Below are 26,478 nucleotides of genomic sequence, written 5' to 3'. Positions count from 1 at the left end.
TTCATTTTATTAGTTTTCTTTTAAATTTTAAATTTTAAATTTTAAATTTCATATTTTCAACATATTAATAACTGACATGTGGAGTAGTAAATTTTTAATTTGTAAGTTTTTCTTAAATACATTTAACATTTTCTAATAAATATCGTTGGAGTAGTGAGTAGTCGGCGGGGAGAAACCATGGCCAATTTTATATAACAACATGGAATTTCAACAGAAACCATTGCCCATTGGCATTAAGTGATCATAACATCACTTAAAAGAAATCAACGAGACAACGCCCATATATATATATAGAACAATAATAGAAAACTAAAGCAGCACCACATGATGGCTAATTTCCATATCTATCTTAAAATTAAAAGAGTACTACTACATTAATGCTCGATCACCAGCTTCTCGATCCCTATATATATATATATATAGCAGCTAGCCTCCTCCCAAATAGGATACTGTGTTGTGAATTGGCGGTGTCTGATGTGGTGGCTCGTAATCTGTCAGCTTTACATCATGATAATGATCTTGATCTCCTTTATAACCATTTGAGTCTACGTCTTCTTTGACATAATAATTAGAACCCAAGCCTACCCCTGAAGATAATCCCCTTCTTGAATATCCCTACAAAATCAACACATGCAGTAACATGTTATACCCCCCGCCCATATATATTTAGCTACCAGCAACACTACTACTGATCCATGCATGAGTACTCCAGTACTCTGATCAGCTCCCTCCTGAAAGTCTCCTCTCCCCCCCCCCCCCCCCCCCCCCGCGGGGGATCTTCAATTATCTATTTTCTTTATATCTTTCATTATCCCATAAGCTATATTATATGTAATAAGCTGCTTATTTATGACCCAACTTTTTTAATTAGCACTGGGTGTTCGAGAACAGAGTTCCGACTAATCTCAGAGATGCATAGGCCCTCAACAAAAAATTTTTCGCAAGTGCACCACGGTTAATTCAAAGAGAAATTCCCCTTAGTCCAATGGCATGAATCTTGATATATTAATTAAGAAAACGATTAATCAATCATGTTTTTATGATCATAGAAATATTGAATATCAACCATTGCATTAATTAATTAGCTCCCTCCCTAGCTAAAGTTCCGTAAAATTGCTTGTGATGATGATTAATGATATATATCATCGAGAATAATAATGTTCCCAATTAATTAATACTATCAGGGGTTTGTGAACCTCTTTTAATCATATAATATATATTATATATGCTTCTCAATAAAAATAAATATCGATTTAAAGGCAGGCATGAGTATCTCATGATCTGAAGAATCACTCTAATACCAAATTTGTAACAATCACTACATGATATCCGACTATGGCCACATGATTATGGCATCATCAAATTATAAATGCATGCAGTTTTGCCCCCCTATTTCTCTCAATCAATTTCAGGCATGCATGCACATGATATCCTGTAGTATTGAGTTCTGGGGCCAGCATCGCTCGAATATATATAGAAGTAGTACTTAACATCCATATGTAAGCTTAATTTTTGCATGCACACAATTTTCCATTGTCACATTCACCATTATTAATGATACATAATGGAAAGTATATATGTATAATATGTGTACTGTGGGATCATGAGCTTGCCCTAGCTAGTTGTGCCCGTCCTTTACATAATTTCTCGTTTGGATAATGAAATGAGATGAGATGATTTTAGGGCTGATTTGGATTCAAAGATGAAATAAGATGAATTGGTTTTAGATGAAAGATGAAAGTTGAAAAAAATATTGTTAAAATATTATTTTTTAATATTATTATTATTTTGAGATTTGAAAATGTTGAATTGAGATTTAAAAAAGTTGAATTGTTTATTATATTTTGTGTGAAAATTTGGGAAAGCTATAATGATAAGATGAGATGAAACACTTCCGAATCTAAATGGGGCCTTAAATGAGTTGAATAAAATATTGTTAGAATGTTATTTTTTAATATTATTATTGTTTTGAGATTTGAAAAAGTTGAATTGTTTATTATATTTTATGTGAAAATTTAAAAAAATTATAATGATGAGATGAGATGAAACCATCTCTATATCCAAACAGGGCCTTAACCCAAAATTTTCCCTCTATTGATCCCTCTAATTTATAACTACAAAAGCAATATTATTGGAGTAATTTACCTCAACAGTACTACTTCTTGCCCTAAGCAAGCCCACGTGACAACACGACATGGAAGTCTCACTTCGTACGCTTTCCATCCCTATTAAAAAAATAATTCCGATAATAATATGAAGAGGAAGAAATTGAAGAAGAAGAAGAAGAAGACCACCACAATATATAGATTCATAAATTGACCGATCTCATTTGGTGTACAAATAACAGAAGAATATATGAAAGGAATTTCCTTTGATGAAGTTGCAAATATACATAGTCCTTGTACTATAAGGCTGCTGCTAATCGAGTACGTACGTTATTTCTATCTATATGGTCATGATCAAGCGGCTCAAGGATTAATGAAGTTATGATAGAAAATCATGAAACTTGAGCCATAGAAATTGAAAAGAGAAAGATAACGAGGGATGAATGGCGAATCAAGAGAGAAAATAAAACTCAGTTATGAGAGGGAGGGCGGGTTCTAGGCCGAGAATAATCCGAGTAAAAGCCGAGATGTTCATCGTGCAGGTTCTTGCGGGGCATGCGTGAAACTGAAACAATAGGCTTGACTGGAACTAGACCTGGAATTTCCCCTCCGATGTACGTGTCCTTTTGCTTGTTTTGTGTAGTTGCAGTACCAGTACCTGCCTTAACCATGTCATGATCAATCTTCTCCCCATTTGCTCCTGATCTAATTCCTTGAATTGATTCCGCTTTAAGCTGAACCTGATTCAACATGCACCCCATGCAGAAGATAAAAATGAGTAAACAAAATTCTTCTAGCTAGAGAGCAAAATCTATCGCAGCCTCACAGGCAGTAGTGCGAGAGTAGATAAACAGTTAATGAGAACATCTGAGCAAAGAGAAAACATCAAAGTCTTTTAAGTTTTCAGATATAGCCTAAAGAAATTAGCGAAGAAAATGGGAAATATAAAAGCATGCACAAGTGGTCCAACCTTGTCAGAAACAACGAACTCTAAGCTGGAAACCTTATCGACCACTCCAAGATTGCGAGCATTGCACGCGTGCATGGAAAGGCACAGGAGGAAGACGAAGAAAGTACATATGATGGACATGATCATGATCAGTGGGATGAGTAGTCTTTCAAGACTGTTAAAGTTGGAAAGAGAAGCGGGGGGTAATTGGGAAATATATACTGTAAATATATTATAAGGTGGGCTGGCTTTGTAATTGTAAGAGACAAAGTTCAGGCTGTCCGATGCGGAGATAATATAAATGATTTGATATTATTTTGATTTGATATTAATAGTGTATTGCGCGTGCGGAGAACTACAATATTCGGAGTAATTTTTGTTTTGGGAACAACCTGCATGTGGTTTGGCATTTTCAATGCTAGCTAGTTACTTACGTTCGTTGCTAAAAAAAAATTATTTATTTGTGACTAGTTATTTCTAGCGAAATGATTATTTTATACGAATTAAAATAAGTCTATTTTCATCTCAAATAATAATAAATAATTAGTCACAAATACTCATTTTTCAGCTTGTAGGGTTGCGGAAGATTTTGTGCTATACTTTCATAAATTAAGTACTTCGAAAGAATTAAGGTCTGGTTTGGTTAAACTATCTCATATCATCTCATTTCAAATAATTATTATAATTTTTTCAAACTCCAACATAAAATATAATAAATAATTTAATTTTTTCAAATTTTAAAACAAAAATAATATTAAAAATTATATTATAATAATATTTTATTTAATTTTTAATAAAATATTTCATCTCATATCTTCTCAATTGTATAACCATACGAGGCCATAAGAGTACGTAAGAAGGAGCATTGTACTTTTATTGTTTCTCTCATATTAATTACCATACTCAAGAAGCATATATTTATATACGCTAATATAATTTATTCTCTATCATATATAATTTATTACATAAATCAATTAATATCAATAATTTATTGTATTTATAGCTTCCTTTCTATTGTTTTATATATTCTACAAACTTAATTTAATCTAAGTTTAAATTAATAATTAAGGAAGTCCACACGTTAATTAAGCCTTTTTTTCCAAAATACCAGGGAATGCAGTAAAAAAAGTCCACGATGAACATGTTAATGATGAGGAAATCTCTGCCCAAAGAGTGTAAGAAGTCAAAGACAAACAGAGAGTAGGTATTAATAATTAATGTAGAAGCTAGAGCCAGCCCGTTTTGTTCTCATCGAAAACCTCCAAACAGTGTCGTTTAACTTGATCGTCATGCTTTAGTGGTTCCGTGTTTGTTGCACTCCCGCACCTTTTCACCTAGACAAAAATTTTATCATTCGATTATTCTATATATGCTGTTAGAACATAAGTACTTATACCATTATACTTGGCTCTTTAATTTCATTGGCTTTAGTTTTTATTTAACGTGTTGAATGCATTGATTAGAGTAAAATTTAACCCACAAGTGCTGAGCCCACTATGCTCTGGATGGCCATCATGACGTGCTTGAGGGGAAAGACTGGAGTCTCTCTACCACAATTCTCTTTTGTTGTTCTTAATTCATGCATATTGGAGGAGACATGTTGCAGATCATCAAATATATATTAGGTTTTGGTAATTTTCGCATTACCTGGACTGATGATACAGCCGTACGTGGTAAATTTTGAGAAAAGAATAATATGCATTGATCATGATCTCCACTACAAGATAAGAAAAGCTGGGAGAGAAAACCTATCAAAAATAACGAAGAAAACAGAACATGATCATGAAACGCTCTTCCTGTGTTTGTGCTTGTCTTGTTGAAGAGTTTGCGACGTTCGAGGCTAACTAGGATTGCACCGGACGTTGAAATTTTGGTCGATAATCCATCAACATATTGACAGAAATGGAAGACTATCATATCCCTCTATTCTCAAATGGTGTTATATGTTTTCTATCAAAATGACTGCTACATGCACTTTTCTCCAGTAGTTGCGCGCGTAGCCATAATGCAGACCAGTAATCAAAATCCGCATCTTCTCTCATTCTCTGTGTCTTCTTGTACTTGTGAACTACATATATATATATATATATATATATATATATATATATGTTGGTACCACAAAAACATATATGTTGTCTATATAAGTTCGAAACTCGATTACTTGACTTTAAAGTTGATTGGCTACATTTGAAAACATCAAAATAATATTTGTTTTATAATAACATCCTCTGATTATGGCAAAACACATGCATTTTTTTAAGCCTATAGTGTTTGTTAAGGGCTTGTCCTGTCGGGTTGCTCCCTTTAATATGACAGGAGAATCGTCCTTGATCCTTTTTCTAACGTAAGAGCATATAATAATAATCTTAAATTCTTCGTTGCAGAATAAACCAAATTGAAAACGAGAATGGTTTGATTGGGATTCACATGGGTCAGCACTTACTCTAGAGGCAATAACTAGCTAGCGGCCTGGTCCTCTGGAAACGGGACGTGGTGAGAAAAGTTGAAATGGACAGAGAAATTAAAACCAGAAAGGAAGTTTTGAGCATGTTGGGTTAAAAGGGTGCAGTGCAGAATAGTTAGTTTTTGGTTATAGTTTAAAAACAAGGGTCAAATTACCCTAACTTCGAACATAAACAAGATCGAAGTGACACCCGAGATTAAGAACCGATGTTTGCTGTTGAGGGTTGGAAGGTCGGCAAGGCAAAGACTGGCTTGGAGTTTGAGCTTGAAATAGTGTACCCCACTAGAAGTCATGTGTTACCTAAAAGCGCAGCATTGCCATTCTTGGTCGGCTCTCTGTGCCCTTGTGTCTTAGTGGTGGCGTTGCATGCACCCATGACCAACTAATCCACACGGTATTTGATTGGTCATTTTAATATTTTAATCATTTTTCATGTTTATTCTATACAAAAGCGCGGAAAATGGATGATTTATTATGGATTATAAATTGGCAGTGTATTTTCAGTATACCTATAAATAAAAAGGCAGCATAATTTATAAATTCATCATCTTTAGAAATATTGCATGATTAGCCCATAAAAAAGGCCACTCTCAATCAACTCAAATATCTCTCTTTCTTAACATGGAAACTGGCCTGGCAATTTTGGTGACAAGCTCTCCACCAAAGTGGCAAATTTGGGAAAAATCCCCATCAAGACTTACTATGAATCCCTTACAAACTGTTGGATAAAAGTGCCCGATTTGGCAATACAGGGTGCCAATGCATAACTTCCTAAAGTATTTCCTCTACAGCCGAAGAGGATAGAGAGAGGCCACCATCCACAAATTCATCATCTTGGATAGCAATTTTATTTGTCCGAGCCAAAAAGATACATTAGCGCCGTTTTTCTTCACAAAATACAACTGATTGCCTTTATATACAAAGGAAATAAACTTAATGTATGTTTTTAAAAGAGGGTATAGAGAAATTCAAAAAAAGAAAAAACTCAGGTAATTTGACCACCACAAGCTGTGCATGCCAACAAACCTTTAGGAGGCATACGATGAACCAGGAACCTCGTCTGAGAAGTACTGAACATGTTACGACCAAAGATATACTCACATTTGGAGAAGATTATTCACAGTGGCAGCGACAGAATTTGTTTGCTGTAGGTCCTGAAAGTTTTGATGCATTGGAAATTAAACAGATTAGGCGATTCTTGAAAAAGAATTCAATCTCAAAAGCTTCCATTCTAAGTTAGATTTGAACTCAGAGAACAATTTATGCAGAAAAATATTAATTCATCCATATATTAAAATGGTCAGATTCTAAGGAGAAAACTATAAATATATATATATATATGGTATATACCAAGCTTCAGGTACTAACTCGACACCCAACTTTAGAGAGCTTAGAGACAACAAGCAAATCCAAGTTATACCTGGAAAATTATGTCATCAGGCATGTGTGGCAAAACCTCCCTTACGGTCTCAGCCATGGCAAGCATGTTCGCTATACTGTCATTTGCAGGGTGTGAGGCAGTCCTCATATGTAAACCACTAGCGCCTCCAATGTATCTGCCGCCACCAGCAGGAGAGGTTGGTGAACCAGTTGTGGGAGGCTGAGAGGGATTCACAGGCCAAAGGCTCCAAGCACCATCATCAAGGGCAGTCTGCGCATAGGTTTCTCCTACAGATGCAAGATGCCTCATCATCATCTGAACTCTCCCTAATCCAACGGATCTGACAGCAGTAGAGGGTCCAGCTCCGTCAACACCCTGGCTTGGCCAAGCATGCAACCAACTTGAATCCAGTCCAGCACTCCTATGGAGCAAAAGGGGAAAATGTTTCCATAAAAGAAATAAGAAAAAGTGATTAACTTACTGCAAAAACACCCATGCATACAAATTGCTTATCGTATGGTGTTTGAGGTCACTGAAATTTACATTCAAGGGAACAGGTTCATGCAACTTCAAGAAATTAAACTGTTCTGGAAGAGTAAAACTATAAACAGCTATATTGTTATTGCATATGAAATTTCTAAAGACTCTTTTTTTATTTTTATTTTTTTTTTCTTTTTCAGAAATCGCACTTCTGCATGTAGCCAGCCATGAAGTATTTTATTACGTGAGTCATTATTTATAGGTACAAAATTTTTAGTTTTCAGCGAAAGCCTGAAGAAGGCTTCTCTCTAACCAACATCTGATCTGAGATGCCAGCTGGACAGCTGGTAGAGTTGGTGGACAGGGGATATCCCAAACTTAGGTCCAAACTTCTCAGGAGCTATAACACCGTCTTCACCTCAAAGTATTTAGAAAATAGAAAAAAAAAATCAAAACAAAACTCTGGTGATCTATGTAAGGGGATTCCAATGCCAGTTTGTCAAACAGATGATTTAAGACAGAGGCAGCAAGGTCTACTTATTCAAGGCAAGCAAGAGATACTGCAATAATATATTGTAAGTGAACCTCCAAGGGCTGCCTTCTAGAGAGTTCTGCGTCTGATTTGGAAATACTCCTGCGGGTAGGGTATGTCCAGAAGTGTTTTGCTGATCCAGTCCAGCACTTATTTGATGGGCAAGCAGCTCATCACTCAAAACTTCTCCAGTATGGGGGTTAGCTTCATTTTCAGGTCTGGTACCAAAAAGCGGCTTTCGACAAGTGGGACACGAATAAGTCTCACTCAAACCTTGATCCAACCTGGAATCAATGAGTAAATTTACATGACTCACATGCTTGAAAATAGGAAAGCAAACGGTGTAAAATACCAAAATTATGAGTCATACCAAGATCTCAAGCATGCAAGATGAAAAAGATGCCTGCAGTGTAGCTTTTTAGCCCTAGCCATGGGTTCCTGTCATTGGCCAGTTCATCAACTTCAAGGGATGAATCATAACCAAATAGTAAAAAAGAGAAGACCTAATCATACCCTACAGATGGCACATTCATCATCATATGCTTGTAGCTCTTCAGTTGTTGCATCAGGAAGGGCAGCATGAAGAGTACCTAAAGCTTTTCTCAATTTGATGAATCCTTTTATACGCTTCAAAATAGCACTTAGCAAGGCCTGATCACAATATTTATGGAATCATACTGACTGAACAGTACATTGTGATTCAAATAAAAAAATCAAATGCATATTCAAATAATCAAATAGCTATAAAATATTTACACGTATATTTAGGAAAAGGATTGCATCCACGATATGGAATGCCATGCCATGAAGCCACCAAATATGCACATAATGACCAAGTGCCGTTAAAAATGTTGCCATGTCCAGGGCAAAACCCAAATACCGAAGAAGAATGCCTTTCCATTCCGATAATGAACCTGCAGTCAACACTCCTTAGTCAGGAAAAATTAAATTCACCAGAGTCAGCTTAAATTAAATAAAATCCCTTTTTTCACATTCAATTTGAGGGTTTGGTGTACTTCATGTCAACAACATTTTCCACTCAGTCATATCTGTTGCCTCACTGTCTAATTGAGTGGTGGATTCAAAAATCACCCACCAATGATAGTGGACATATAGCCACTTATTACACTTGTTACTAACTCCAATTATACCCCCCAATACCTAATAAAAAAGTCGATTTTGCATCCATTAACCACAAACTTTAAGTATCTTTCAAACAATCCCCATTACCTATACTGTGTGGTTCACCATTCATTTTTTCCCACCATCTAAAGAAGAATTAATTTCACATTTGACAAGCACTCGCTAAATTTACAGTGTATTTTTCAATGTAACCCACAAAATAGTTTGTTCACCCTTTTTCAATTGTGCCTGAAATGTGTGCGTATACTCCTACTTTAGGAACAATTATACTAACTATACACATTGAGAGGCAATAATAGGAAAAGCAAATAAATGCAAATAACCAATTAGGGGAGGGGGGGGGGGAGAGAGAGAGAGAGAGAGAGAGAGAGAGAGTTTATCTTTTGAGATGGTTAAGTTCATTTTTGGGCAAGCCAAAATCAGCTGTAGGAAGGGCTTAATACAAATGAAAAACAAGAAAAGAATACAAACACGTCGGATTTAGTGTGCATGGTGTGCATGTACCAATTTCCTTACCATTCCTTTTTCTTAGACTTCTTACTTAATTTTCATTATATGGCAGGTGGATGTGTTGGGTAGACACATCATGGCCTAAGATAGTGAAATTGAAATTTTATAAACTACCTGCTGCTGATGAATCAGAAAGTTTGAAATTTTATAGACTACCTGCTGCTGATGAATCAAAAAGTTTGAACCTTTGGCAGTTTGCACTGCTCACTGCTGAATGATGGAGCCATATATCAAGCAACTGAAATCCATGAACTAAAATTGCCTACATAGCATATTTCACAAACCAGACAACAACCTGAGTACAGACATCTCAAAGGATCTGACCATGAAAAAGTTGCCAAGACGTGTTTTAATAACATTACCTGCAGTGTTTCAAAAGCAATACTGAAAGGCTCAAAGAATAACAAAAGAAACATAGATGAACCCAGCGTTCTATATGTTACCAGGCATAGCCTAATCCTGCTCAAGAAATAAAAGTATATATAAGAAAAAGAAAAGGACAGTGTAGATATGGAAGGAGAGAATAGGAAATGAGAAAGAACAAAAGCTCTTAATATTATTAACTTCTATTCATTCATGGTCTCCATTTTGTTTTACACAAAGAAGCATGTATATAACCACCACATAAGCCTAAGGGACACTATCAACAATGAAGCCTAAGGTATATGGTAACAAATTCAACACCCATTTTATATTCCTTAAACGGATAAAACTCACTACACAGCCAGCTAGAGCAATCAACATGAATCCTGAAAGAGATTGAATAACTAAATATCATAGGGTGGTCCCACATAAATAAAAGTGAATCATCTAGCCTGCTGGCCAAAAACATATCAAGCACTTTCTTGAAGCCTAGTCGAATACTGAAACAGGCTACCATTCTGTACTTAGCAAGCAACAATGAAGAAATCCCTTCTAAAATTCTGATACTCCAGAATTTGACAAATGGCATAAAGCACACCTGATCAAATGTGGCACCCAATTACATGTTTACTTACTAGCATCCAGACACTCAAACCTTCCAAACAGCCCTCAACTCATCCACACAACAAAACCAGAAAATAAAATAAAATAAAGGAAAAGGACAAAGAAAACTGCCAAAAAATGTAAATAAAGGAAAAATTAGTTTGTTGAACCTCAGCTTGAGAAAGAGGGGGAATTAAACCATACCAAAAATAGTCAACAGAGAGGACCAACAATAAGACAGAATATACACGAAAATATGCCCAAGGGGTAGCAGAAGGAGATGCATTCAAGCGTTCAAGTCGATCTCTGGCCAAAGCTTGAAACATCTGGGTAATAACTAGTAGATAGTTAGGAAATATGCCACTCATTTTTCGTATCAACAACTAATATCAACATTCCCATCATGGAATATTGTCTTATGTACCTTTAAAGAACATAGCACAGTCAACCAGATTGACCACAAGCCTGCTTGATATATTGTTGGTGGAACAACCAGTGGTAGAAATGTCCCCTGCTCAATAAATTCATCAACAAAAATAAAAGGATTACTGAACCATAAACATTGGTCTATTTTATCTTGATTGGTAATCAAAATAAGCCCCTAGTGGGTCCTGATTGCATGAAATTATCAACCACCCCATTCTTCCAGGGGTTTGGGTGCCATTTGGCCTGATGGTCATTAGCATAAATATTGAAAAAAGGGTAAAGATAGCAAATATATCAAGATAACATCAAAGGTGTGCGTGTGTGTGTGTGTGTGTGTCTGTAGATAAATTTAAATTCTATAAAGACTTCCTACAAGCCCCATTGTCACACCAACCAATTATCTCTTACCATATCAATTTTTAAAAGTTAAGGGCTAAGTTGATACGGTATGCAACCCAAATAATACTGATAACAATAATAAAGTTAATACTTCTAATTTTTGTCAACACTTGTTATCCCAGAAGCACTTTCATTGAGGTATTGACACTTTCATTGAGGCATTAACTAAAAAATACAAAAGTGGAGAACAGAGACAACGATTTTCCTATCTGTATTTATTACCATGTACAGGCCGAACATGAAACAAACCCCAATCATTTAAAGCACTAGAACATTAATTCTATGCTTTGATTTGGCAGAGGTGATATCTAGAAAGATGCCTTCATAATAATCATAAAAATATATTTGTTTGCAACAAATAAAAGTGATATGTGCATAGATGCACATCACCATTAATCATCATCAAAATATATCTGTTTTCAACAATTTTAAAAGTTTACCTTGTAAATAACATAATTGATAAGACGTTCCAACAATTTCCTAGTTTCAGAAGGATACAACTCCGCAAAGAATATAGTCTGCATATGAAAAATATAAACCATGATTGTCAAGACAATGTTATTGGTCATTAAATTTCATAAGTTTCATGAAGATCTCATTAACTATTTCAATTGTATTTGGTCAGTGCAAAAGAATAGCCCATACACTATATATAGACTCCATAAACAAGTTCTATTAATCATCAATTCAAGTTTCTTCAGTTGACTTCCTAATTAATTACATAAAACTTTCAATAAGATTTTCAGACTTCAGTTGACTACCTAAATAATTACATAACTTGCGATATGATTTTCAGTCTTATATGAATAAGACACCACCAAACAACTAGTCCATGGGGCTAGGCCATTGTTCCACCGGGAATTCTAATTCCAGTCTCCATCATTATAGGATTTCCAAATTTTATCTTGAAACTATATCTAGTTTCACGACTATCGTTCTGAATCATGAGTGAATTTTAGTGTTAAATATATTAAATCGAAATCAAAGCCATAATCCTATTTCAAATTGTTGAGTTCACATAAGTGGCTCTAGACCAGGGATTATACATATCAAAAGGAGATCTAGATGCTGGCATGACAAGATTACTCGTATAATTATATGTCATGAGCATCGAAACAGATTGTCAGATTGATAGCAAAGCTTTCAGATGACCAATTCCATTCAGATTTTAACTATTGCCATCACACTTAAGATGTATCTATTTCCTATGGCATACACTTACTATAATTTGTTTCTTGAGGCTTTTACAAAAAGCCAAGAACCCAGCTTGCAGAGGATAAGCTGAGGGAATCATAGTTAGATGCAATTATAAACCCAATTATCTTGCCAGAGCAGCTGAACACCAAACTCCCCAAAGAAAATAAAATAAAATAGATGCCACCTTTCTTGAAACCAACGGAAAGCGGGTTTTCACCTAAACCAATGGCATCCAATAGGTGTATATAAATTGGCCTTCTTTACAGAAAACACAATCAACCCAGTTTTTTCACAGAATTATACCCGTTTGCAGTCACTTATATAGTAAAATTGAATCTTAGCATTCTTTTCATCACTCAATCACCGTGACATTGCCAAGTAAAATGCACATTTTGAAAAAAAAATACTAACAACAAAAAAACATGTAGAAAAGGTTTGCCTTCTTTGTTAAAAATAATAATTAAAAAAAAAAAAAAACCTTCCTATATCAACAACAGTATTATATACATACAATGGACTTAACAACGATACCAATTAACCACTATAATCCCTGTATACATAAGATAAATGCAATTAGTTGGGTTTCTCTACCACACATTGCCTTACTGAACATGCAGTCCGGTTTACAAATTGTTCATTGATCAACTGAGGCTTGATTGGTATCAAAAGCACCAAAATGAAATAGCAAGCATACCTTAAGACACAGAACAAGTAAAACAAAGACATTGAGCACGAAAGTTGTCAGCAGGGCAATGGTGGCATAAGAACCAAAAAGCAGTTCAATGACACGGCTTGCATTCTCTGAGTGAATAAAATTCTCAGTGATTAGCCCATCCGATTTTAGCTCATCTAAAGTCAATTCCATCCAAAATTGCAGACCAACAAAGCTTAGCATCGTAGACAACACCGAGATGGCTATGTAGCGCACACCCATTTGTGTTGACAATATATTCAGCCTCTTTACCAGTACCCAACTCCCAAGTTTTCATCAGAACGTCATCGGCATAGATCGTTGACGATTAGAATCACAATTAAGCATTGAAGTGGCAAAAACGTTAAGGTAGCTTCGAAGCCCACCAAAACTTACTGCAATGGCCCTACAACCGCCCAAGATGAAGTGATAAAGCTCTGTTTTTCGCTAAGACAATGTGTAAAAGGCTGTGAATTTCTCATTTCTTCAAAACCCAAACACCTAGAACATAAAAAGTCAGAAATTTTAGTTCTCTATTCCCCTGTTTTTTCTTTATTTAATCTAGAAGAATCTAAATCCGCAGTATAACAGTTAAATTCAATTCACAGATACGTGAACAGAGAAATCCCGATGTCGAAGTGAAAATCAACAAAAAAAAAAAAAAATGTTTAAGAATTCCAATTGCAAAACGGTAAACGTGAATTTAGGTAAACCCCAAAATATTAAACCTTCCGTAAAATAGAATTGGAAAATGGATATATTGAAGAAATATGAATTCGGAAACTTTATCTATGATCTCTAAATTTTGATATTTTTATGGAATAATTGAGGAAGATTTTGAGAAGAGATTAAACACATGACGGACCTGATTCGATCTACGACGATGCAATGGCTGCTTCGACATGGGTTTCTGCAATTTTCATCAGAATCGCATCTTGCAGAGACGGAGAGAGATTTCTACGTCTGGTCAGTTCTTGCGGCATGCCGAAGCGAGATGGCCAAAATATCCTAGAACAAGTTTGAATATAATGTATATTGTGTCCATTTATTTGGGTATAAAGTTAGCATCATAGTTTCCTAGAATTTGCATACTTTTTCTCTTTAATCACGTCACTAATATTATTTATATATCAGAAAATGGCTAACAGATTTTATAGAAAATGACATTATTGATATGAAATTTCTTAATTCTATTTGCACAAACTGAGCATATGATCTAACGGTGGTAGTCTCTACATTTTAATTAGTTGTTAGATTCCTTAGTGGGGTAGCATTAACAAAATAAATAAATAATAAACACATAACTTTTTTTACAATCATTTACTAAACCATATCTTAAGTAAATAACAATATTGACCTGTAAAAATATCATCATTTTACAAAAACACGTTTATCAATAAATCTTTTGGTTGTGGGTTTTTAAGCATGTTATGCCCTTTTTATTAATATTATATAAAATGATAATTCTTAGAGCTAATTATTAGAAATTACTATAGTAAGATGAGGTACGAATAACTTAAAAACCACCAAGTATTCATATTTTAAAAATATTCAACAAAATATAATAATAATAATACAACTCTCGGTCACTTGTGAGTTGTGACCATTCCCTAGCTATCATGTCACGCTTCTAGAGTAGGAAATTAGCGATTAGATTAAAACTTAGATATATGACATATTTAATTAATTCATGTATTCCATAAAATTTAATTGACACGAATAATTAAATTTTAAGATTGGTTGGAAGAGCATTAGTACTAATTTGGCCCCTTTTTATATTTTAGACAAATTTGAGTTAGTTGTCTTAAACATTATATATATATATATATATATACATATATATAGCGAGCTAGACAGCCAATGTTGTAGTGATTTTAGCCTATATTATTGATCTTGGCCAGATCTGACTAGTAAACTTGTTGGCTGACCATTATTTTATTTCCATTAATTTATTGTACACCTAACAAGCTTCCATCCATCGAGACTAAAAACGATAGTGACATACGGCCAGCCTCCATCTACTACTATAATAGAACACGCACCGTCGTAATTGCTTTAAGAAAAACTATAATTTTATAACTTAACGTAGATCATATCAATTAGTAAACTTATTATTTTTTATATAAAGGATTAAGGGATTTCGAATCCAGATTTTTCATTTGAAAAATTGGATCATGTACTATCAAGTCATCATACTCTTAATATTAATGAACTTATTTTTATAAAATCTATCTGTATTTTTAAATTTTATAGGGTCAAGTCAATAAGCCATATGTTACGTAAGGATATTACTATTTATTTTTCATCTCATTTGACTGGAAAATGAAAATTATTAAAATGAAAATCAAATTGGGCAGCATTGCAGTATCCCAACTTTTTCTAAGAAGGGTATGGAAAGCAGGCAAATTTCTTCTTATTACAAACTTTTTAATAATAAACATTCCATTTATAACTACCAAGAAAATAAAAAATAAAATAACATAAAAATAAATATTTAAATGATAAATTTAGAGAATTTATTACATATAATTTTAGAAAGTGGTTGGCTAAATAAATTTTTTTAGTTAAATTTTAACCGAAGAAAAGCTAGATCTGTGCCAATGCCAATGTACACCTCCGAAGAGTCGTTTTAAAAAACGTGCCAACCGAAGTGTTTAAAAAAAAAAAAACGTGTCAACCGACGGGATTGTTTATGAGGTAAATACATCCGCTGGGCTGGGCCGACGAAGTTAACTGAGCAAGACTGGCTCATAATTAGCCCACGCCACACGGTCCATTGACACCAAATTTCACCAGCGCATGGCGGACGACGACCATTTAAGAATTAAGATCAACCGACGGTCGGTGACGCAGACGGAGACGGAGTGGGACATTCTGATACAGTTGCTGGTTCCTGGTTCCTGGTTCCAGAGTCTTCTTCCTCACATCTATAAAAACCCTAATCCTAAAAGCCCCAAAATTTTAGACTCCAATCAAAGGGCCAAAACCATTGTCATCAGTTCTAATTTTTTGTTGTGGTGGGTGGATGGGGATCATAAGAAGCTGCTTCTCGTTCATAGTAGGGACGGTGTGCGGGATTTACGTAGCTCAAAACTACGACGTTCCGAACATCAAGAAGCTCGCCCACACCGCCCAATTCAAGGCCAAGCAAATCGAAGAGAAGTACCGCAAGCCCAAGAGCCGGGGTGACGGTGACTAACATTAGCATTCGATTCGACCCAACTCCATTTACTCATTTAAAGCAAAGTACGAAAATGATGCTGTCTTCTTTTCAACCAGGTTCACCGTTCTTCTTTCGTTCTTTTTTTCTTTTCTTCAAAGACAATATGAGAAGAAAAGAACTGGGAAGAGACAATTTAAAAACGGTACTTGTGATTTCTTTTTAAGTTCGTATACTCAAAAGGAAAAAAAAAAAAAACTCTGAAGAAACAAATCTGCTTGTTTTTTTAGCATTATGATATTCAGCTTTATGCGTGCGATTCGGTCCTTAATATAAACTGATTTTGCATAAGGTTCGCTAGTTTTGCAATCTTGTTCTTATCCAGGATAGGTTATGAGGAAGGGGCCAAATGAGTTGGCATTAATCTCTATGCTATACTACAATAACGAAACAGTTTTAGTTATGAGAAAAGGTGGGTTTCCAATTGAACTACATAGACCAGCTATATCACTATTTTCTTTTCTTTTGTGTATTAGTAAGTTTCTTTCTCCCACCCGCGAGCTCACCCTCCACCTTCTTCCGAGCACATTTGACTATATTCACCGAAAGAAAATGATTGCCTCAAATAAGATATTGTTCCAGTGAATGAAGAACCGAAATTGCTGATTGATCTAGAACAACATCTGCCGAGAAACTAACTTCTTTTTAAGCTGATTGGTCGAGGGAATTTATGAAAAAGTGCCAGTGATGGTCCACGCAATCTCATCTATATATATTGAAGGCTACTGCAGGTCCATTATACTAGTTGGATCATTTAGATTCTTCTGTTTACTAATGAGTAGTCTTTTTGTGTTCTCTACTCATGTTGCTAAAATATCTGACTCTTTATAGCTGAAGAGAAGAAAGAATACCCTTCGAGTTATACCTTGGAGTAGTTTATATTTTTCCCGTGCCACAAGTTTTAGTTATGGCATGATCAGGACGAGAGGATGAGTTGGAGTATTCAGTTTCTATGAAATAGAAAACTCAAACCTCCCTCATCACCTAAATAGTGGCTAAGATAGCAAATCCCTTACTATACAAGCTTCATTGTGAGCTCCTTTGTGCTTTGAATAAAATTACTTCATACTTGTAAAAAAAAAAAAAAACTTTATAGAAAATAAATGCTTCATGTTGCTTTCTTCAATTCTATGGTGCCTTTTGTGAGATATTTCATGGCTTGGCCCTTTCTCATGACATTGTATGCAATCTGCAAATACGGCGTTATCAATAAGCCTTATGTTGCTTATTGAGGCATGAAAATTTGAGGGTCATAACTTGTGAGGTCTTCTTCATTAGTTTTGGGTGCTTCAAAAGGCAGTTGTTGTGATTTGGATCATTTCAAGTTGATTTTGACCAAATTCTTTGTTCAACAATTTTAGAGTTTATTTTGGTTGCTTATTGTGAATGATTGTTGGCTCACTCACCTTCTTGGATCTTTAACTTATGGAATTCCTTTCTGTTTTTTTTTCAATCAGTACACTTCCATAGTACTAGCAAAGCCTAACTAGACATGGCCTTATGTCTCAACTGTTCTGAATTGAGCCAAGGCCCAAAGCCTTTGAGCCTTTGTCTTTGTTGAAGGCCATATCCTTCAATTAATTCACCGTAACGCATGCCTAATATTGTGCTGCTGAGACGTTTATAATGTTGATCAATGTTGATGTTGTTAGCAACCATTATGACCTACTAAGTTTCGTCTTGTTAATCTGAAATGTAGAAAGTTCTTTTATGGACAAGAGGGGAAAAGGCATGGTGTCTTGGGACTGAGTCTAACTCGTATTGTATTGCTGCTAGGAGGCATCATGCGTATTTGTGTCCGTGGACATGTGTGGGTGGCCATTTTTTGTGCATGTTCAATTGCTTAGAGGCGATGGAGTAGAAGGCCACTTTGATGTTACACCAGTCATGATCTATAATTCTCTGCAGTCATTAGGTGATCAGTGCTGGTATGATCACAAAGTGGTTCTTCTTCTCTTGGCCATCCCAAAAGGCGGAGCTTTTGGTGGTCTTAGTCTGTATTTCTGAAATCATTGTTTTACTTTGAGGTTAATGAGAGATGGAAAACGCTTGTATGCATGAATTATATAGCGATGATAATGAGCTAATGATACTTTTGTCAATGAATGCCATTTTCTGGGTTCAGTCACGTTGTCAATGCCAGACCGAATATCTTCTTAGTTCAGCCATCATTTCTGTATTTGAGTCACGACTAATCTAAAAGCCTAAATGTAGGAAAGCCTTCAATTGTCACTAGGACTGCGCAAAATGTGCCCAAGATCCGACCCGACCCGACCGAAAGACCCGATTGGGCCCGCCCACACAAAAGCGGCTTGAACGGGTTAGACAATAAGTCGGGCTTAACATTCTCAAAGTCGGTTGAAACCGATCACCGACCATAACATTTTTCTTTCTCCTCAAACCCTAGCCACCGTTCTTCCTTTTCTTATTCTTCGCTGCTGTTTTTTTATAATGGCTTCAAGTTTTGATCGGTGGGAGAAGGATCCCTTCTTCTGAGGCCCGTAACAATGGCAGAGGAGGGGGTTATGCTCGATCTTTGGGCTAGCATGTTTGGATAAGGGTCAGGGTTGCCCTTGCTGAGAAGGGGATCAAGTATGAGTACATGGAGGAAGACTCGAGGAACAAGAACGATTTGCTTCTCCAGATGAATCCGGTTCACAAGAAAATCCCACTTCTCATCCACAATTGGAAACCAATATGCGAGTCCTTAATCATTGTTCAATATATTGACGAGGTCTATAACGATAACTCTCCATTGTTGCCCTGTGATTCTTATATATTCTTTCTATTAATCCTGGACAACCTTAAAGCAAGTAACCAGCCGGGTAAAAAAGACATGGCAAGAAGGAAGAGAGGAAATTAAAGGCAATTTTCCGAAATCTGCTTTGATTCTCCGAAAGGAAACAAAAGCTTTGCACACTATTCTCTTGAATTTCATCATACCCAGTTCCAAGGCCATCAATAGAGAAACCTGGGGTTGATTTGAGTAGTACAACGTACTTGTATCCAGCATAGGTGATGGGATATAAGTATTCAAAACCCTTGAAGCAATTCCAGTCCTTAGCAGCTCAAAAGCTGAAAGAGGAGCAGAGGAAGCAGAACTACTAGAGTTTCCTTGGGACAAACCATGATATTTTTTGTCAATAGTTGGGAAAGCCAGATTAAGAACTTGGGCTTCCTTGGCCTTAAGGTTTTGAGATGAAAATTGTGAGAGGCTAAGTACCGGATTAAAATCAGGAGTCTTCGATGAAGTGGAAGCTGCTGCAGATTTCTTGTTCTTTCTTGAACATTTCGGTAAAAGCAGCAGGTCCCGTTGAAAAAAAAAAAAACAAAACAAAACCCCCAACGTTTATAACCGGACCCGAATGGACTGGGTCAGGTCGGACCCAAAATATCCTTGGGCGGGCTGGGTTGCAGGCCCAATTGTCACCACAAGAGTGATATCTGAGACCAACTGGGTTCAGGTGGAAAACTCCCACCACCACCAGCAAATAAACACATTATTCAGGATTTGTCTTTTGTTGTCTGATATAAATCTTGAGCTAAAAAGAATCACTGATTAGATTGATTAGAGAAATATGCTCAAAAGGATAGAGATTTTGTTGGAGATCAGCTGGGTCATGTGGTTTTCGGCTACTTCATTCACATAAACAAAACAAAGCATGCGTTGAAAAGGGATGGGAAACAAAGAAGTTGCTCCAAAAAATCAAATGTAATATATGTTGCCATTATGGGGAATCGAACTTGCTATGAAAAGATGTGGTAAGACGCAGAAGCAGACGATGCTGTTTCTATGTAGGCCTTTTTTTCTGGGCCTCTATGGGCTAATTTATAAAACATCCTAACTACGTTTTTTCTTCACTCTCCAGTGGCCGAACAAGTCTGGGTCTGGTCCATTGTCGTCTTAAATTCTGCATCTGTTCCAGGCTCGAGGCTTTGATAGAAAGTGATCCAGGATAAAATAAATAAATAATAAATAAAGACCCACGTCAGAAGTTATGTGGTATAGAGCTGATGAGTAAAATAATTCATTTCATAATATTGACAATAAAATAGAAACGATCGTGTTAAAGTCTAGTAGTAGATTACTAGGCATGATTAGTCACTAAATTAGAATATGTTAATTTATATCATGGTCCACATTATTTATCAACTAAAATATAGCAAAACCTTTAATTAATTAATTAATTAGTGTGATTTCGTGAAGGTATAATCATCCCTTGGTCTTATCTCTCTCTAATCAATGACTGATAAGGGAATCCCGAAATGTTAATGTAGTGGTTAGAGATATTATTATGATTTAATTAGCTCACAGTTTTAGATATATCGTTAATTCAATTAGTACACAGCTTTTGACATATCACACCAATTTGTGGTTTTTACGTGTCTATGGTGTTTTCCACGTCGGCAAGTATCTAATCTCCAGAACCAGAGCAATTTTTTTTAGAACCTGACTCGGAGCTGATGAGGAGGGCACCATCCTCATCTCATTCCTCGTTAAATTAAGGCTAACTCATAAAGGCCATATTTTAGTCTTCCACGTAAAAATGGTTGTCTTCACTGCCGACGATGACATGGGCGAAAGGTGATTGGGCATCGCAAATAGCATAGCACTACGTACACGATTTTCAAGGTCAAACGTTGTTGCGTTTAGTGGGGGGAGCAAAGGGCAGTGCTGAATTCCCTGGCGCAAAATTTCTTGATCACATTCTCTGTCGTCTTTGGCCATTGGCACAGCATACACCACAAGAAACTTTATGTGCCTATGTGGTTCATTAATCGAGAAGAAAAATTGGAACAATGTTTGCGCCGGAATTTGCCCTTGTTAAACGAGCCAATGCCAAATTACCAATGCAGGGGTTTGAAACCTTCCATCTACTACACGGTGCCGTGAGGCAAGAGGAGCAAAATGTTGTTCGGGTTTTTTCAAAATGTCAACAGATGTTACAAAAGCAAACTCACTTATTCACATAGCTTGATATATTATATTGAATTGTAAAACTATTATTGATATTGTGTTTCGTGAGCTTGGACAATAACGATTGATGCTATAAAAATCGCATAACAGACTGGAGAAAGAGAAAGATCCATTTTCGGCTTAGTTTACTGTTGATGTCGTGTTTCGCAGGTCTGGACAATAATGGTTGATACTGTAAAAATTGCACAACAGGTCGGAGTGAGAGAAAGATTTATTCTCGGTCCACTAAGTTGACTGAGCCTCGATCGATGTTGTTTGAAGCTTCCGGTAGTGTTCCGGCGTGGCTGTACAGTGGCAATGCATACGTCCATGACAGTGAATAGAAAATAAGTATAAGAAAAGTAAAGAGAAATAGACACTAAGATTTACGTGGTTCGGCGATAAGCATATGTCCACAAGGTTTGGGGAGGGGAGTATCCATTATAATATATTTGTTTATAGTCACTCATGGTTCCTTATATTTTACTGTACAAAAAAAACTTGTAGCTCTTCTTATTAGAGATGCTGTCTTCCTCTAGATGTTGAAGAAGAAGATCTGATTGAGAGAGAATGTGAGTCCGTGTGAGAAGTTGTCTAGACATTCTCTTTTATATGATCCTCTTATTGCAACTGTTAGTAGTTGTGTATCTGACCTTCACTACACATGCTAGCCTGCCATGAGATGGCTGGTCTCTCTTGCATGTGTCAGCTTCCCTTCTCTTCCTTCATTCTCTTTGACTCATCTGATACTTGTATACTCTATATCCCTCTTGTCTTTAATGGTGACCTGATGGACTAAGTCTAAGTATAGGTTATGATATTTTATCTCTCTACAACTATTTTAAATGTAAAGTATATGAAACCGTACTAGTATGTTTATTTTTATGAGAATTTTTTCTAACTATAAAGCTTTTTTCTCAAAAGATACTATTTGTGGCAGCATCCAAGCCACATTTTGTTATAGAGTTTCCTACGACATTTTCATTCACAAATAAGGTAGGACTCTATACACACTTAAAAAAAAAAAAAAGGGTAGGACTCTAGACCTTTTTATCTAGTCTGAATAATCATGATTGTTGTCGGCTTGATGTTGTCGGTGGTCCTTAAATGACCGAAAAAATTATGCTTAAGCCTTTCGAGGAACTTCTTTTGTCAAAAGATATTTATCAAATTTTAAATAATAAAAATTATTTTAAAAAATTAAATATTAATTTTTAATATAATTTGTATTTTTATGTTAAAAAAAATTATATTAATTTTTATGTTTTATTTTAAAATTTGTAAAAGTTAAATTAATTTTTATATTTGAATAATAATTAGATGAAAGAACGAAGATTTAAAATTAAAAAATATTTTATATTCAAGTGATATTTAAAAATAAAATTATGAGAAAGTTTCCAAATTTTTATATTTTCATGTCTCATCTCAACCCTCCCTAAATCTTAAAACAACGCAACTGTAAATAAGCGAAAAGGCAATCAAGTTGAGAATAGATGCTCAGTTGCTGAGCTCATCTTTCCGGATGATGCATACATGCTTAATTTGGACATAAAAACCATTTACAGATTCCTCGAACTCACTCCCCACCCCCTCCCTTTGATCATAATAGAGAAGGTTGAAAAACACCCTCTTCATGCTTTGATCATAATAAAGGATCTTCATTGGCATACAATGGGCACGGTGAACTAAGCTTATGAACTTTACAGAGGAAATCACACACTGGCAGCTTAAATGAGCCACTGTAACCTCTAAAATGTCACACTTCAAGTGCAGGTCTGGATGTAGGCACTCCTTGCGACTTTGAGTACTCGATCTTTGCAGCCACCTCGGCTACAACAAGCCTGGTTAGAAGCAGCCCCGCAATTAGAGCTGCCCCCATCAACATTGTGAAAACTGCACTCCAGCTCGTAGAAGAAATATAACCTGTTAATAGGGGTCCAATGGCAGCTCCAACAGAACCTGTACCATCTATAATTGCTGTCACAGTTGCCAGTGCTCGGGAGTTCCCTTCCAATGAACTATGAGTACCCAAGTCAGTTGAAACGGCTGTTGTTATAAGAGCATATGGTCCATTCACAAACATGCCCGTGATGAACATAAGAGCAATATTTATGGTTAAGGAAACGTGTCCGTAGCTTCGATAGAAGAACAGAGCAGGGATAGCGCAGTACATGAAACTTGCTGCTGTTATTGCTCTGGCATCTAAGCGATCAGATATGTGGCCGGCAAGAATTCCTCCAAGCACACCACCAACATCAAACAATGTCGACAAGTTTCCAGCTGTTGTGCTAGATAAATATTTGCCATCAATAGCTACAAAATGAAAAACATACGAAGATGTTATTTTGTAATTCGATAACGAATTTTGATGATTCCTGAACGCAAGCATGCCTTCAAGACACACATGATTAATTCGAGTTGAAATGAGACCCAAAATTATGCTCGGTTGAAGAAACCCCTGCAACGAGTGGATTCCCTCAATATCGAAGGATATGATCATCTTTCTGTGAAGATTTTAGGCCTGTTTTAAATGCAAAACTTGATCATTTAGTGCTATAATTCACAATGTCCTTTCTTTTTTCTTTTCTTCTTTTTTCTATTTTATAATCCTATAATAACAATAAAATGGCAAATAAGCTACTGTACCTGTGTGAGTAATGTAGAATGGAAGCCAGTAGAGAAACGTATAAGCAACCAATTTGGCAAAGAAGAGGCAAAGAGCGAAAGGAGCAACTCCTGGTATTTTCCACGCTTCTATGAAGCCCACAGCTTTCGTTTTGACCACTGACTCTGAATTTAATAAAGGTTGTGCTACTCCCTCACCAGTTTTCTTGGGAGAATGTAAGTCGTCACCCTCTCTATTAGCTCCGACGGGCTCGGGATTAACAGGCAATATGAGAAAAACCACCATACCAACAAAAGCAATCATGAGACCGGGCACAACAAAGGACCAACCCCATCCATAGCTCAATAGAGCAGAAGCAACCAGAGAACCTGTAATGTTCCCAATTGAAGTATGGGCATTCCATATACCCATAATTAACCCCTCTTGCTCTTCCCAAACCAGTTACCTAGCACTGCAACCACTGAAGGCCATCCAGTGGATTGGAACAAACCAGCAATCATTTGGACCATCAAGAAGTACCAAAAACTGTGTATGTTCCCCCAGTAACCAACGCCAAAGAGGGAAGTAAACAAACCAGTTCCCAGCATTCCAACTGTTAAGAATATCCTTAAATCCATTCTATCACCCAAATGTCCAGAGAAGTACATTCCCATAGCATAAACAGAGAGGAAAGCAACATCAAGTTCTCCAAGCAAGGCAGTCCCATCCGTTCCATTAAATGGAGCCCAACCATCCCCAATCATCCAGGAAAGTTTAGCCGGTTCCTGGAAGTAAGATGTCCTCCATGTTACGAACTTCACTCCCACATCTGATGACTGGGGATCAAGGGTGCTCTTAACAATGCTTGTGGTTTTTCGAGTGGCATGGTAGCTCGCATATGCTAAAAATGTTACAATCAAAACAATTGCTTGGTGGGTTTTGAAGGAAAGTGTGGTTCCCTTGATGTTCTCTAAGAATCGGATACCGAGGGGCTTGCTGTAGTTGCTCTCAGTGGTTGGTTCTGATGATGAGCCCATGTATGTATGATTTCCTCACTTTGGAAGGTATAAAGAGGAACAAGTTTTAACTTCCACTTATAGGTTTCACACTTTGCGAGCTACAAATGGGAAAAATAAAGAATGATATATGAGATTGCAATTAAAGAAACAATTGTACCGAAACTAACAAGAGAACACTGGGGGAATCAACCAATGTTCAATAAATTGCAATCATCCAACGAAATATATGCTGACAATCAAGTGCTTCCAATTTCGACACCATGGGTTCGGACATTTCAATGCTATTTCTTATTCTGTGGTTTATTTTTTCCTTTGCTCTTTTTATTCGAAACATTAAAAAATAACCAATCTCCAGAAAGTTTCTAACCCAGCTTCCAAACTTTTTTGGGATTTATTCCCAAACATTGTCGCGAAACTGAACCGAATAGTTCAAGATGCTCAGGGAATGCTAATGGCAACAGATGCTTTAGAACTATATGGGCTAAAAACAATTTTGCAGGTTAAATCCTCGACTTTAATAAAAAAAACTTATAGCATAACATCTACGTCTCCAAACTTCTAAACTAAGGACGAGAGAGAGAGAGAGAGAGAGAGAGAGAGAAAGAGAGAGGGAGTTTCAACAATCAGCATGAAATTCAGTATATATCAACCAAAAAAAGTCGATTTCTCAAAGATCTTTCTTAACGAAATAAAACTAAGAAATGCAAGGAAGAAAATTGAAGCGGTAAAAAACGTGTAACAAAATTTAGAAAAAAAAATTACAAGTCAAATGTCTCTTTGAGCAATTACCCGTTATCAAATTCCTATCCTCTACAATGTTTCCCTGATAAAACCGATTACCCAACTCTAAATAGAAACTAGAAAACTGATTCAAAAAATGCAGAAAGCTAAACGGTCAAAGAAACCTCCCCAAGGACCAAGAAATATATATACACAAATATAACAATTTAAATCTACTGGTGAGCTTAGGTCTGAGCTCACCTGTGCACACACTAGAACGCCGGTTCGTACTTTCTCTCCCTAAAACGATGACAATAAAAATAGCATCTCTCTCTCTCTCTCTCTGCGCCTCTCTGGTTTTCAGTTGCCCAAAGAACACTCCAGTTTCTTCCCAACGCAGAGTCTTACCGACGTGAAGATGCTAATTTAAGGTTGATAATAATAATATTTTTATGAGTACTAAATCACTATAATACCCTTAGTCCGCCTTTCCGATGCTTTGTGGTGAATTATCTTCCTTATATCACCATACAACCATTGTGCATCTTGAAATGACAAAAGCACCCTCCATAAAGACCATAATTCATTAGTCTAACTTGAAAATATTGTATATTATATTGGATTCAATTCTGCTACAGGTACCCGTCTTTGGGTTCCCATTGTGGAATCGTCTGACGTGGCCATGCCACATCAGTTTTATATTAAAAAAAAAAA

The 26,478-nt window shown here is 36.1% G+C and overlaps 3 protein-coding genes across 11 annotated transcripts; 1 reads left to right on the top strand and 2 right to left on the bottom strand.

Annotated features, from left to right (window-relative positions):
• Positions 1-6,346: 6,346 nt before the first annotated feature.
• LOC121248285 (E3 ubiquitin protein ligase RIN2-like) lies at positions 6,347-14,270 on the bottom strand. The gene is made up of 13 exons (XM_041146702.1): positions 14,109-14,270; positions 13,247-13,744; positions 11,796-11,873; positions 10,955-11,041; positions 10,735-10,856; positions 9,927-10,023; positions 9,721-9,826; positions 8,668-8,825; positions 8,425-8,562; positions 8,282-8,349; positions 7,965-8,195; positions 6,939-7,320; positions 6,347-6,672 (listed from the first exon to the last, which is right to left on the bottom strand). Exons 2-13 carry the CDS (start codon positions 13,484-13,486, stop codon positions 6,616-6,618), a joined length of 1,764 nt encoding a protein of 587 aa, XP_041002636.1. The 5' UTR covers positions 13,487-13,744; positions 14,109-14,270; the 3' UTR covers positions 6,347-6,615.
• A 1,733-nt stretch (positions 14,271-16,003) lies between these two features.
• Positions 16,004-18,587, top strand: LOC121248389. Of its 9 annotated transcripts, none has more exons than XR_005937433.1 (2): positions 16,004-16,522; positions 18,163-18,587. XR_005937433.1 is itself a non-coding variant. In XM_041146853.1 (2 exons), exon 1 carries the CDS (start codon positions 16,269-16,271, stop codon positions 16,440-16,442), a length of 174 nt encoding a protein of 57 aa, XP_041002787.1. In that variant the 5' UTR covers positions 16,004-16,268; the 3' UTR covers positions 16,443-16,489; positions 18,163-18,587. The 9 variants fall into 9 exon arrangements, 3 of the variants coding, with proteins under 3 accessions (XP_041002787.1, XP_041002786.1, XP_041002785.1); XR_005937432.1 differs by lacking the exon at positions 18,163-18,587 and adding an exon at positions 16,789-17,325; XR_005937431.1 differs by lacking the exon at positions 18,163-18,587 and adding an exon at positions 16,756-17,325.
• Positions 18,588-22,877: 4,290 nt separating this feature from the next.
• Positions 22,878-26,184, bottom strand: LOC121248298 (putative glycerol-3-phosphate transporter 1). Its single transcript, XM_041146720.1, is given in 4 exon segments — positions 22,878-23,733; positions 24,067-24,462; positions 24,465-25,142; positions 26,026-26,184. Coding segments are annotated over 3 exon segments (1,551 nt in total). The 5' UTR covers positions 25,063-25,142; positions 26,026-26,184; the 3' UTR covers positions 22,878-23,176.
• Between the last annotated feature and the right edge of the window lie 294 nt (positions 26,185-26,478).

The sequence above is a fragment of the Juglans microcarpa x Juglans regia genome, chromosome 2D (assembly GCF_004785595.1).
Source record: "Juglans microcarpa x Juglans regia isolate MS1-56 chromosome 2D, Jm3101_v1.0, whole genome shotgun sequence".
NCBI classification, from domain to species: Eukaryota; Viridiplantae; Streptophyta; class Magnoliopsida; order Fagales; family Juglandaceae; genus Juglans; species Juglans microcarpa x Juglans regia.
Note: the sequence above shows the minus strand (reverse complement) of the source record. Positions and strands in the feature narration are given on the sequence as shown.

Bases quoted from the DNA above. Each gene is read 5' to 3' on its own strand.
- LOC121248389 (XM_041146853.1), top strand. From the start codon at position 16,269: ATGGGGATCATAAGAAGCTGCTTCTCGTTCATAGTAGGGACGGTGTGC.
- LOC121248285 (XM_041146702.1), bottom strand. From the start codon at position 13,486: ATGGGTGTGCGCTACATAGCCATCTCGGTGTTGTCTACGATGCTAAGC. The intron at 8,563-8,667 runs GTAAATATTTTA...TATTGTGATCAG, and splicing joins TCCTTTTCCTAAATATACGT to GCCTTGCTAAGTGCTATTTT. The intron at 7,321-7,964 runs GTTCACTTACAA...TTTGCTCCATAG, and splicing joins CTAGAAGGCAGCCCTTGGAG to GAGTGCTGGACTGGATTCAA.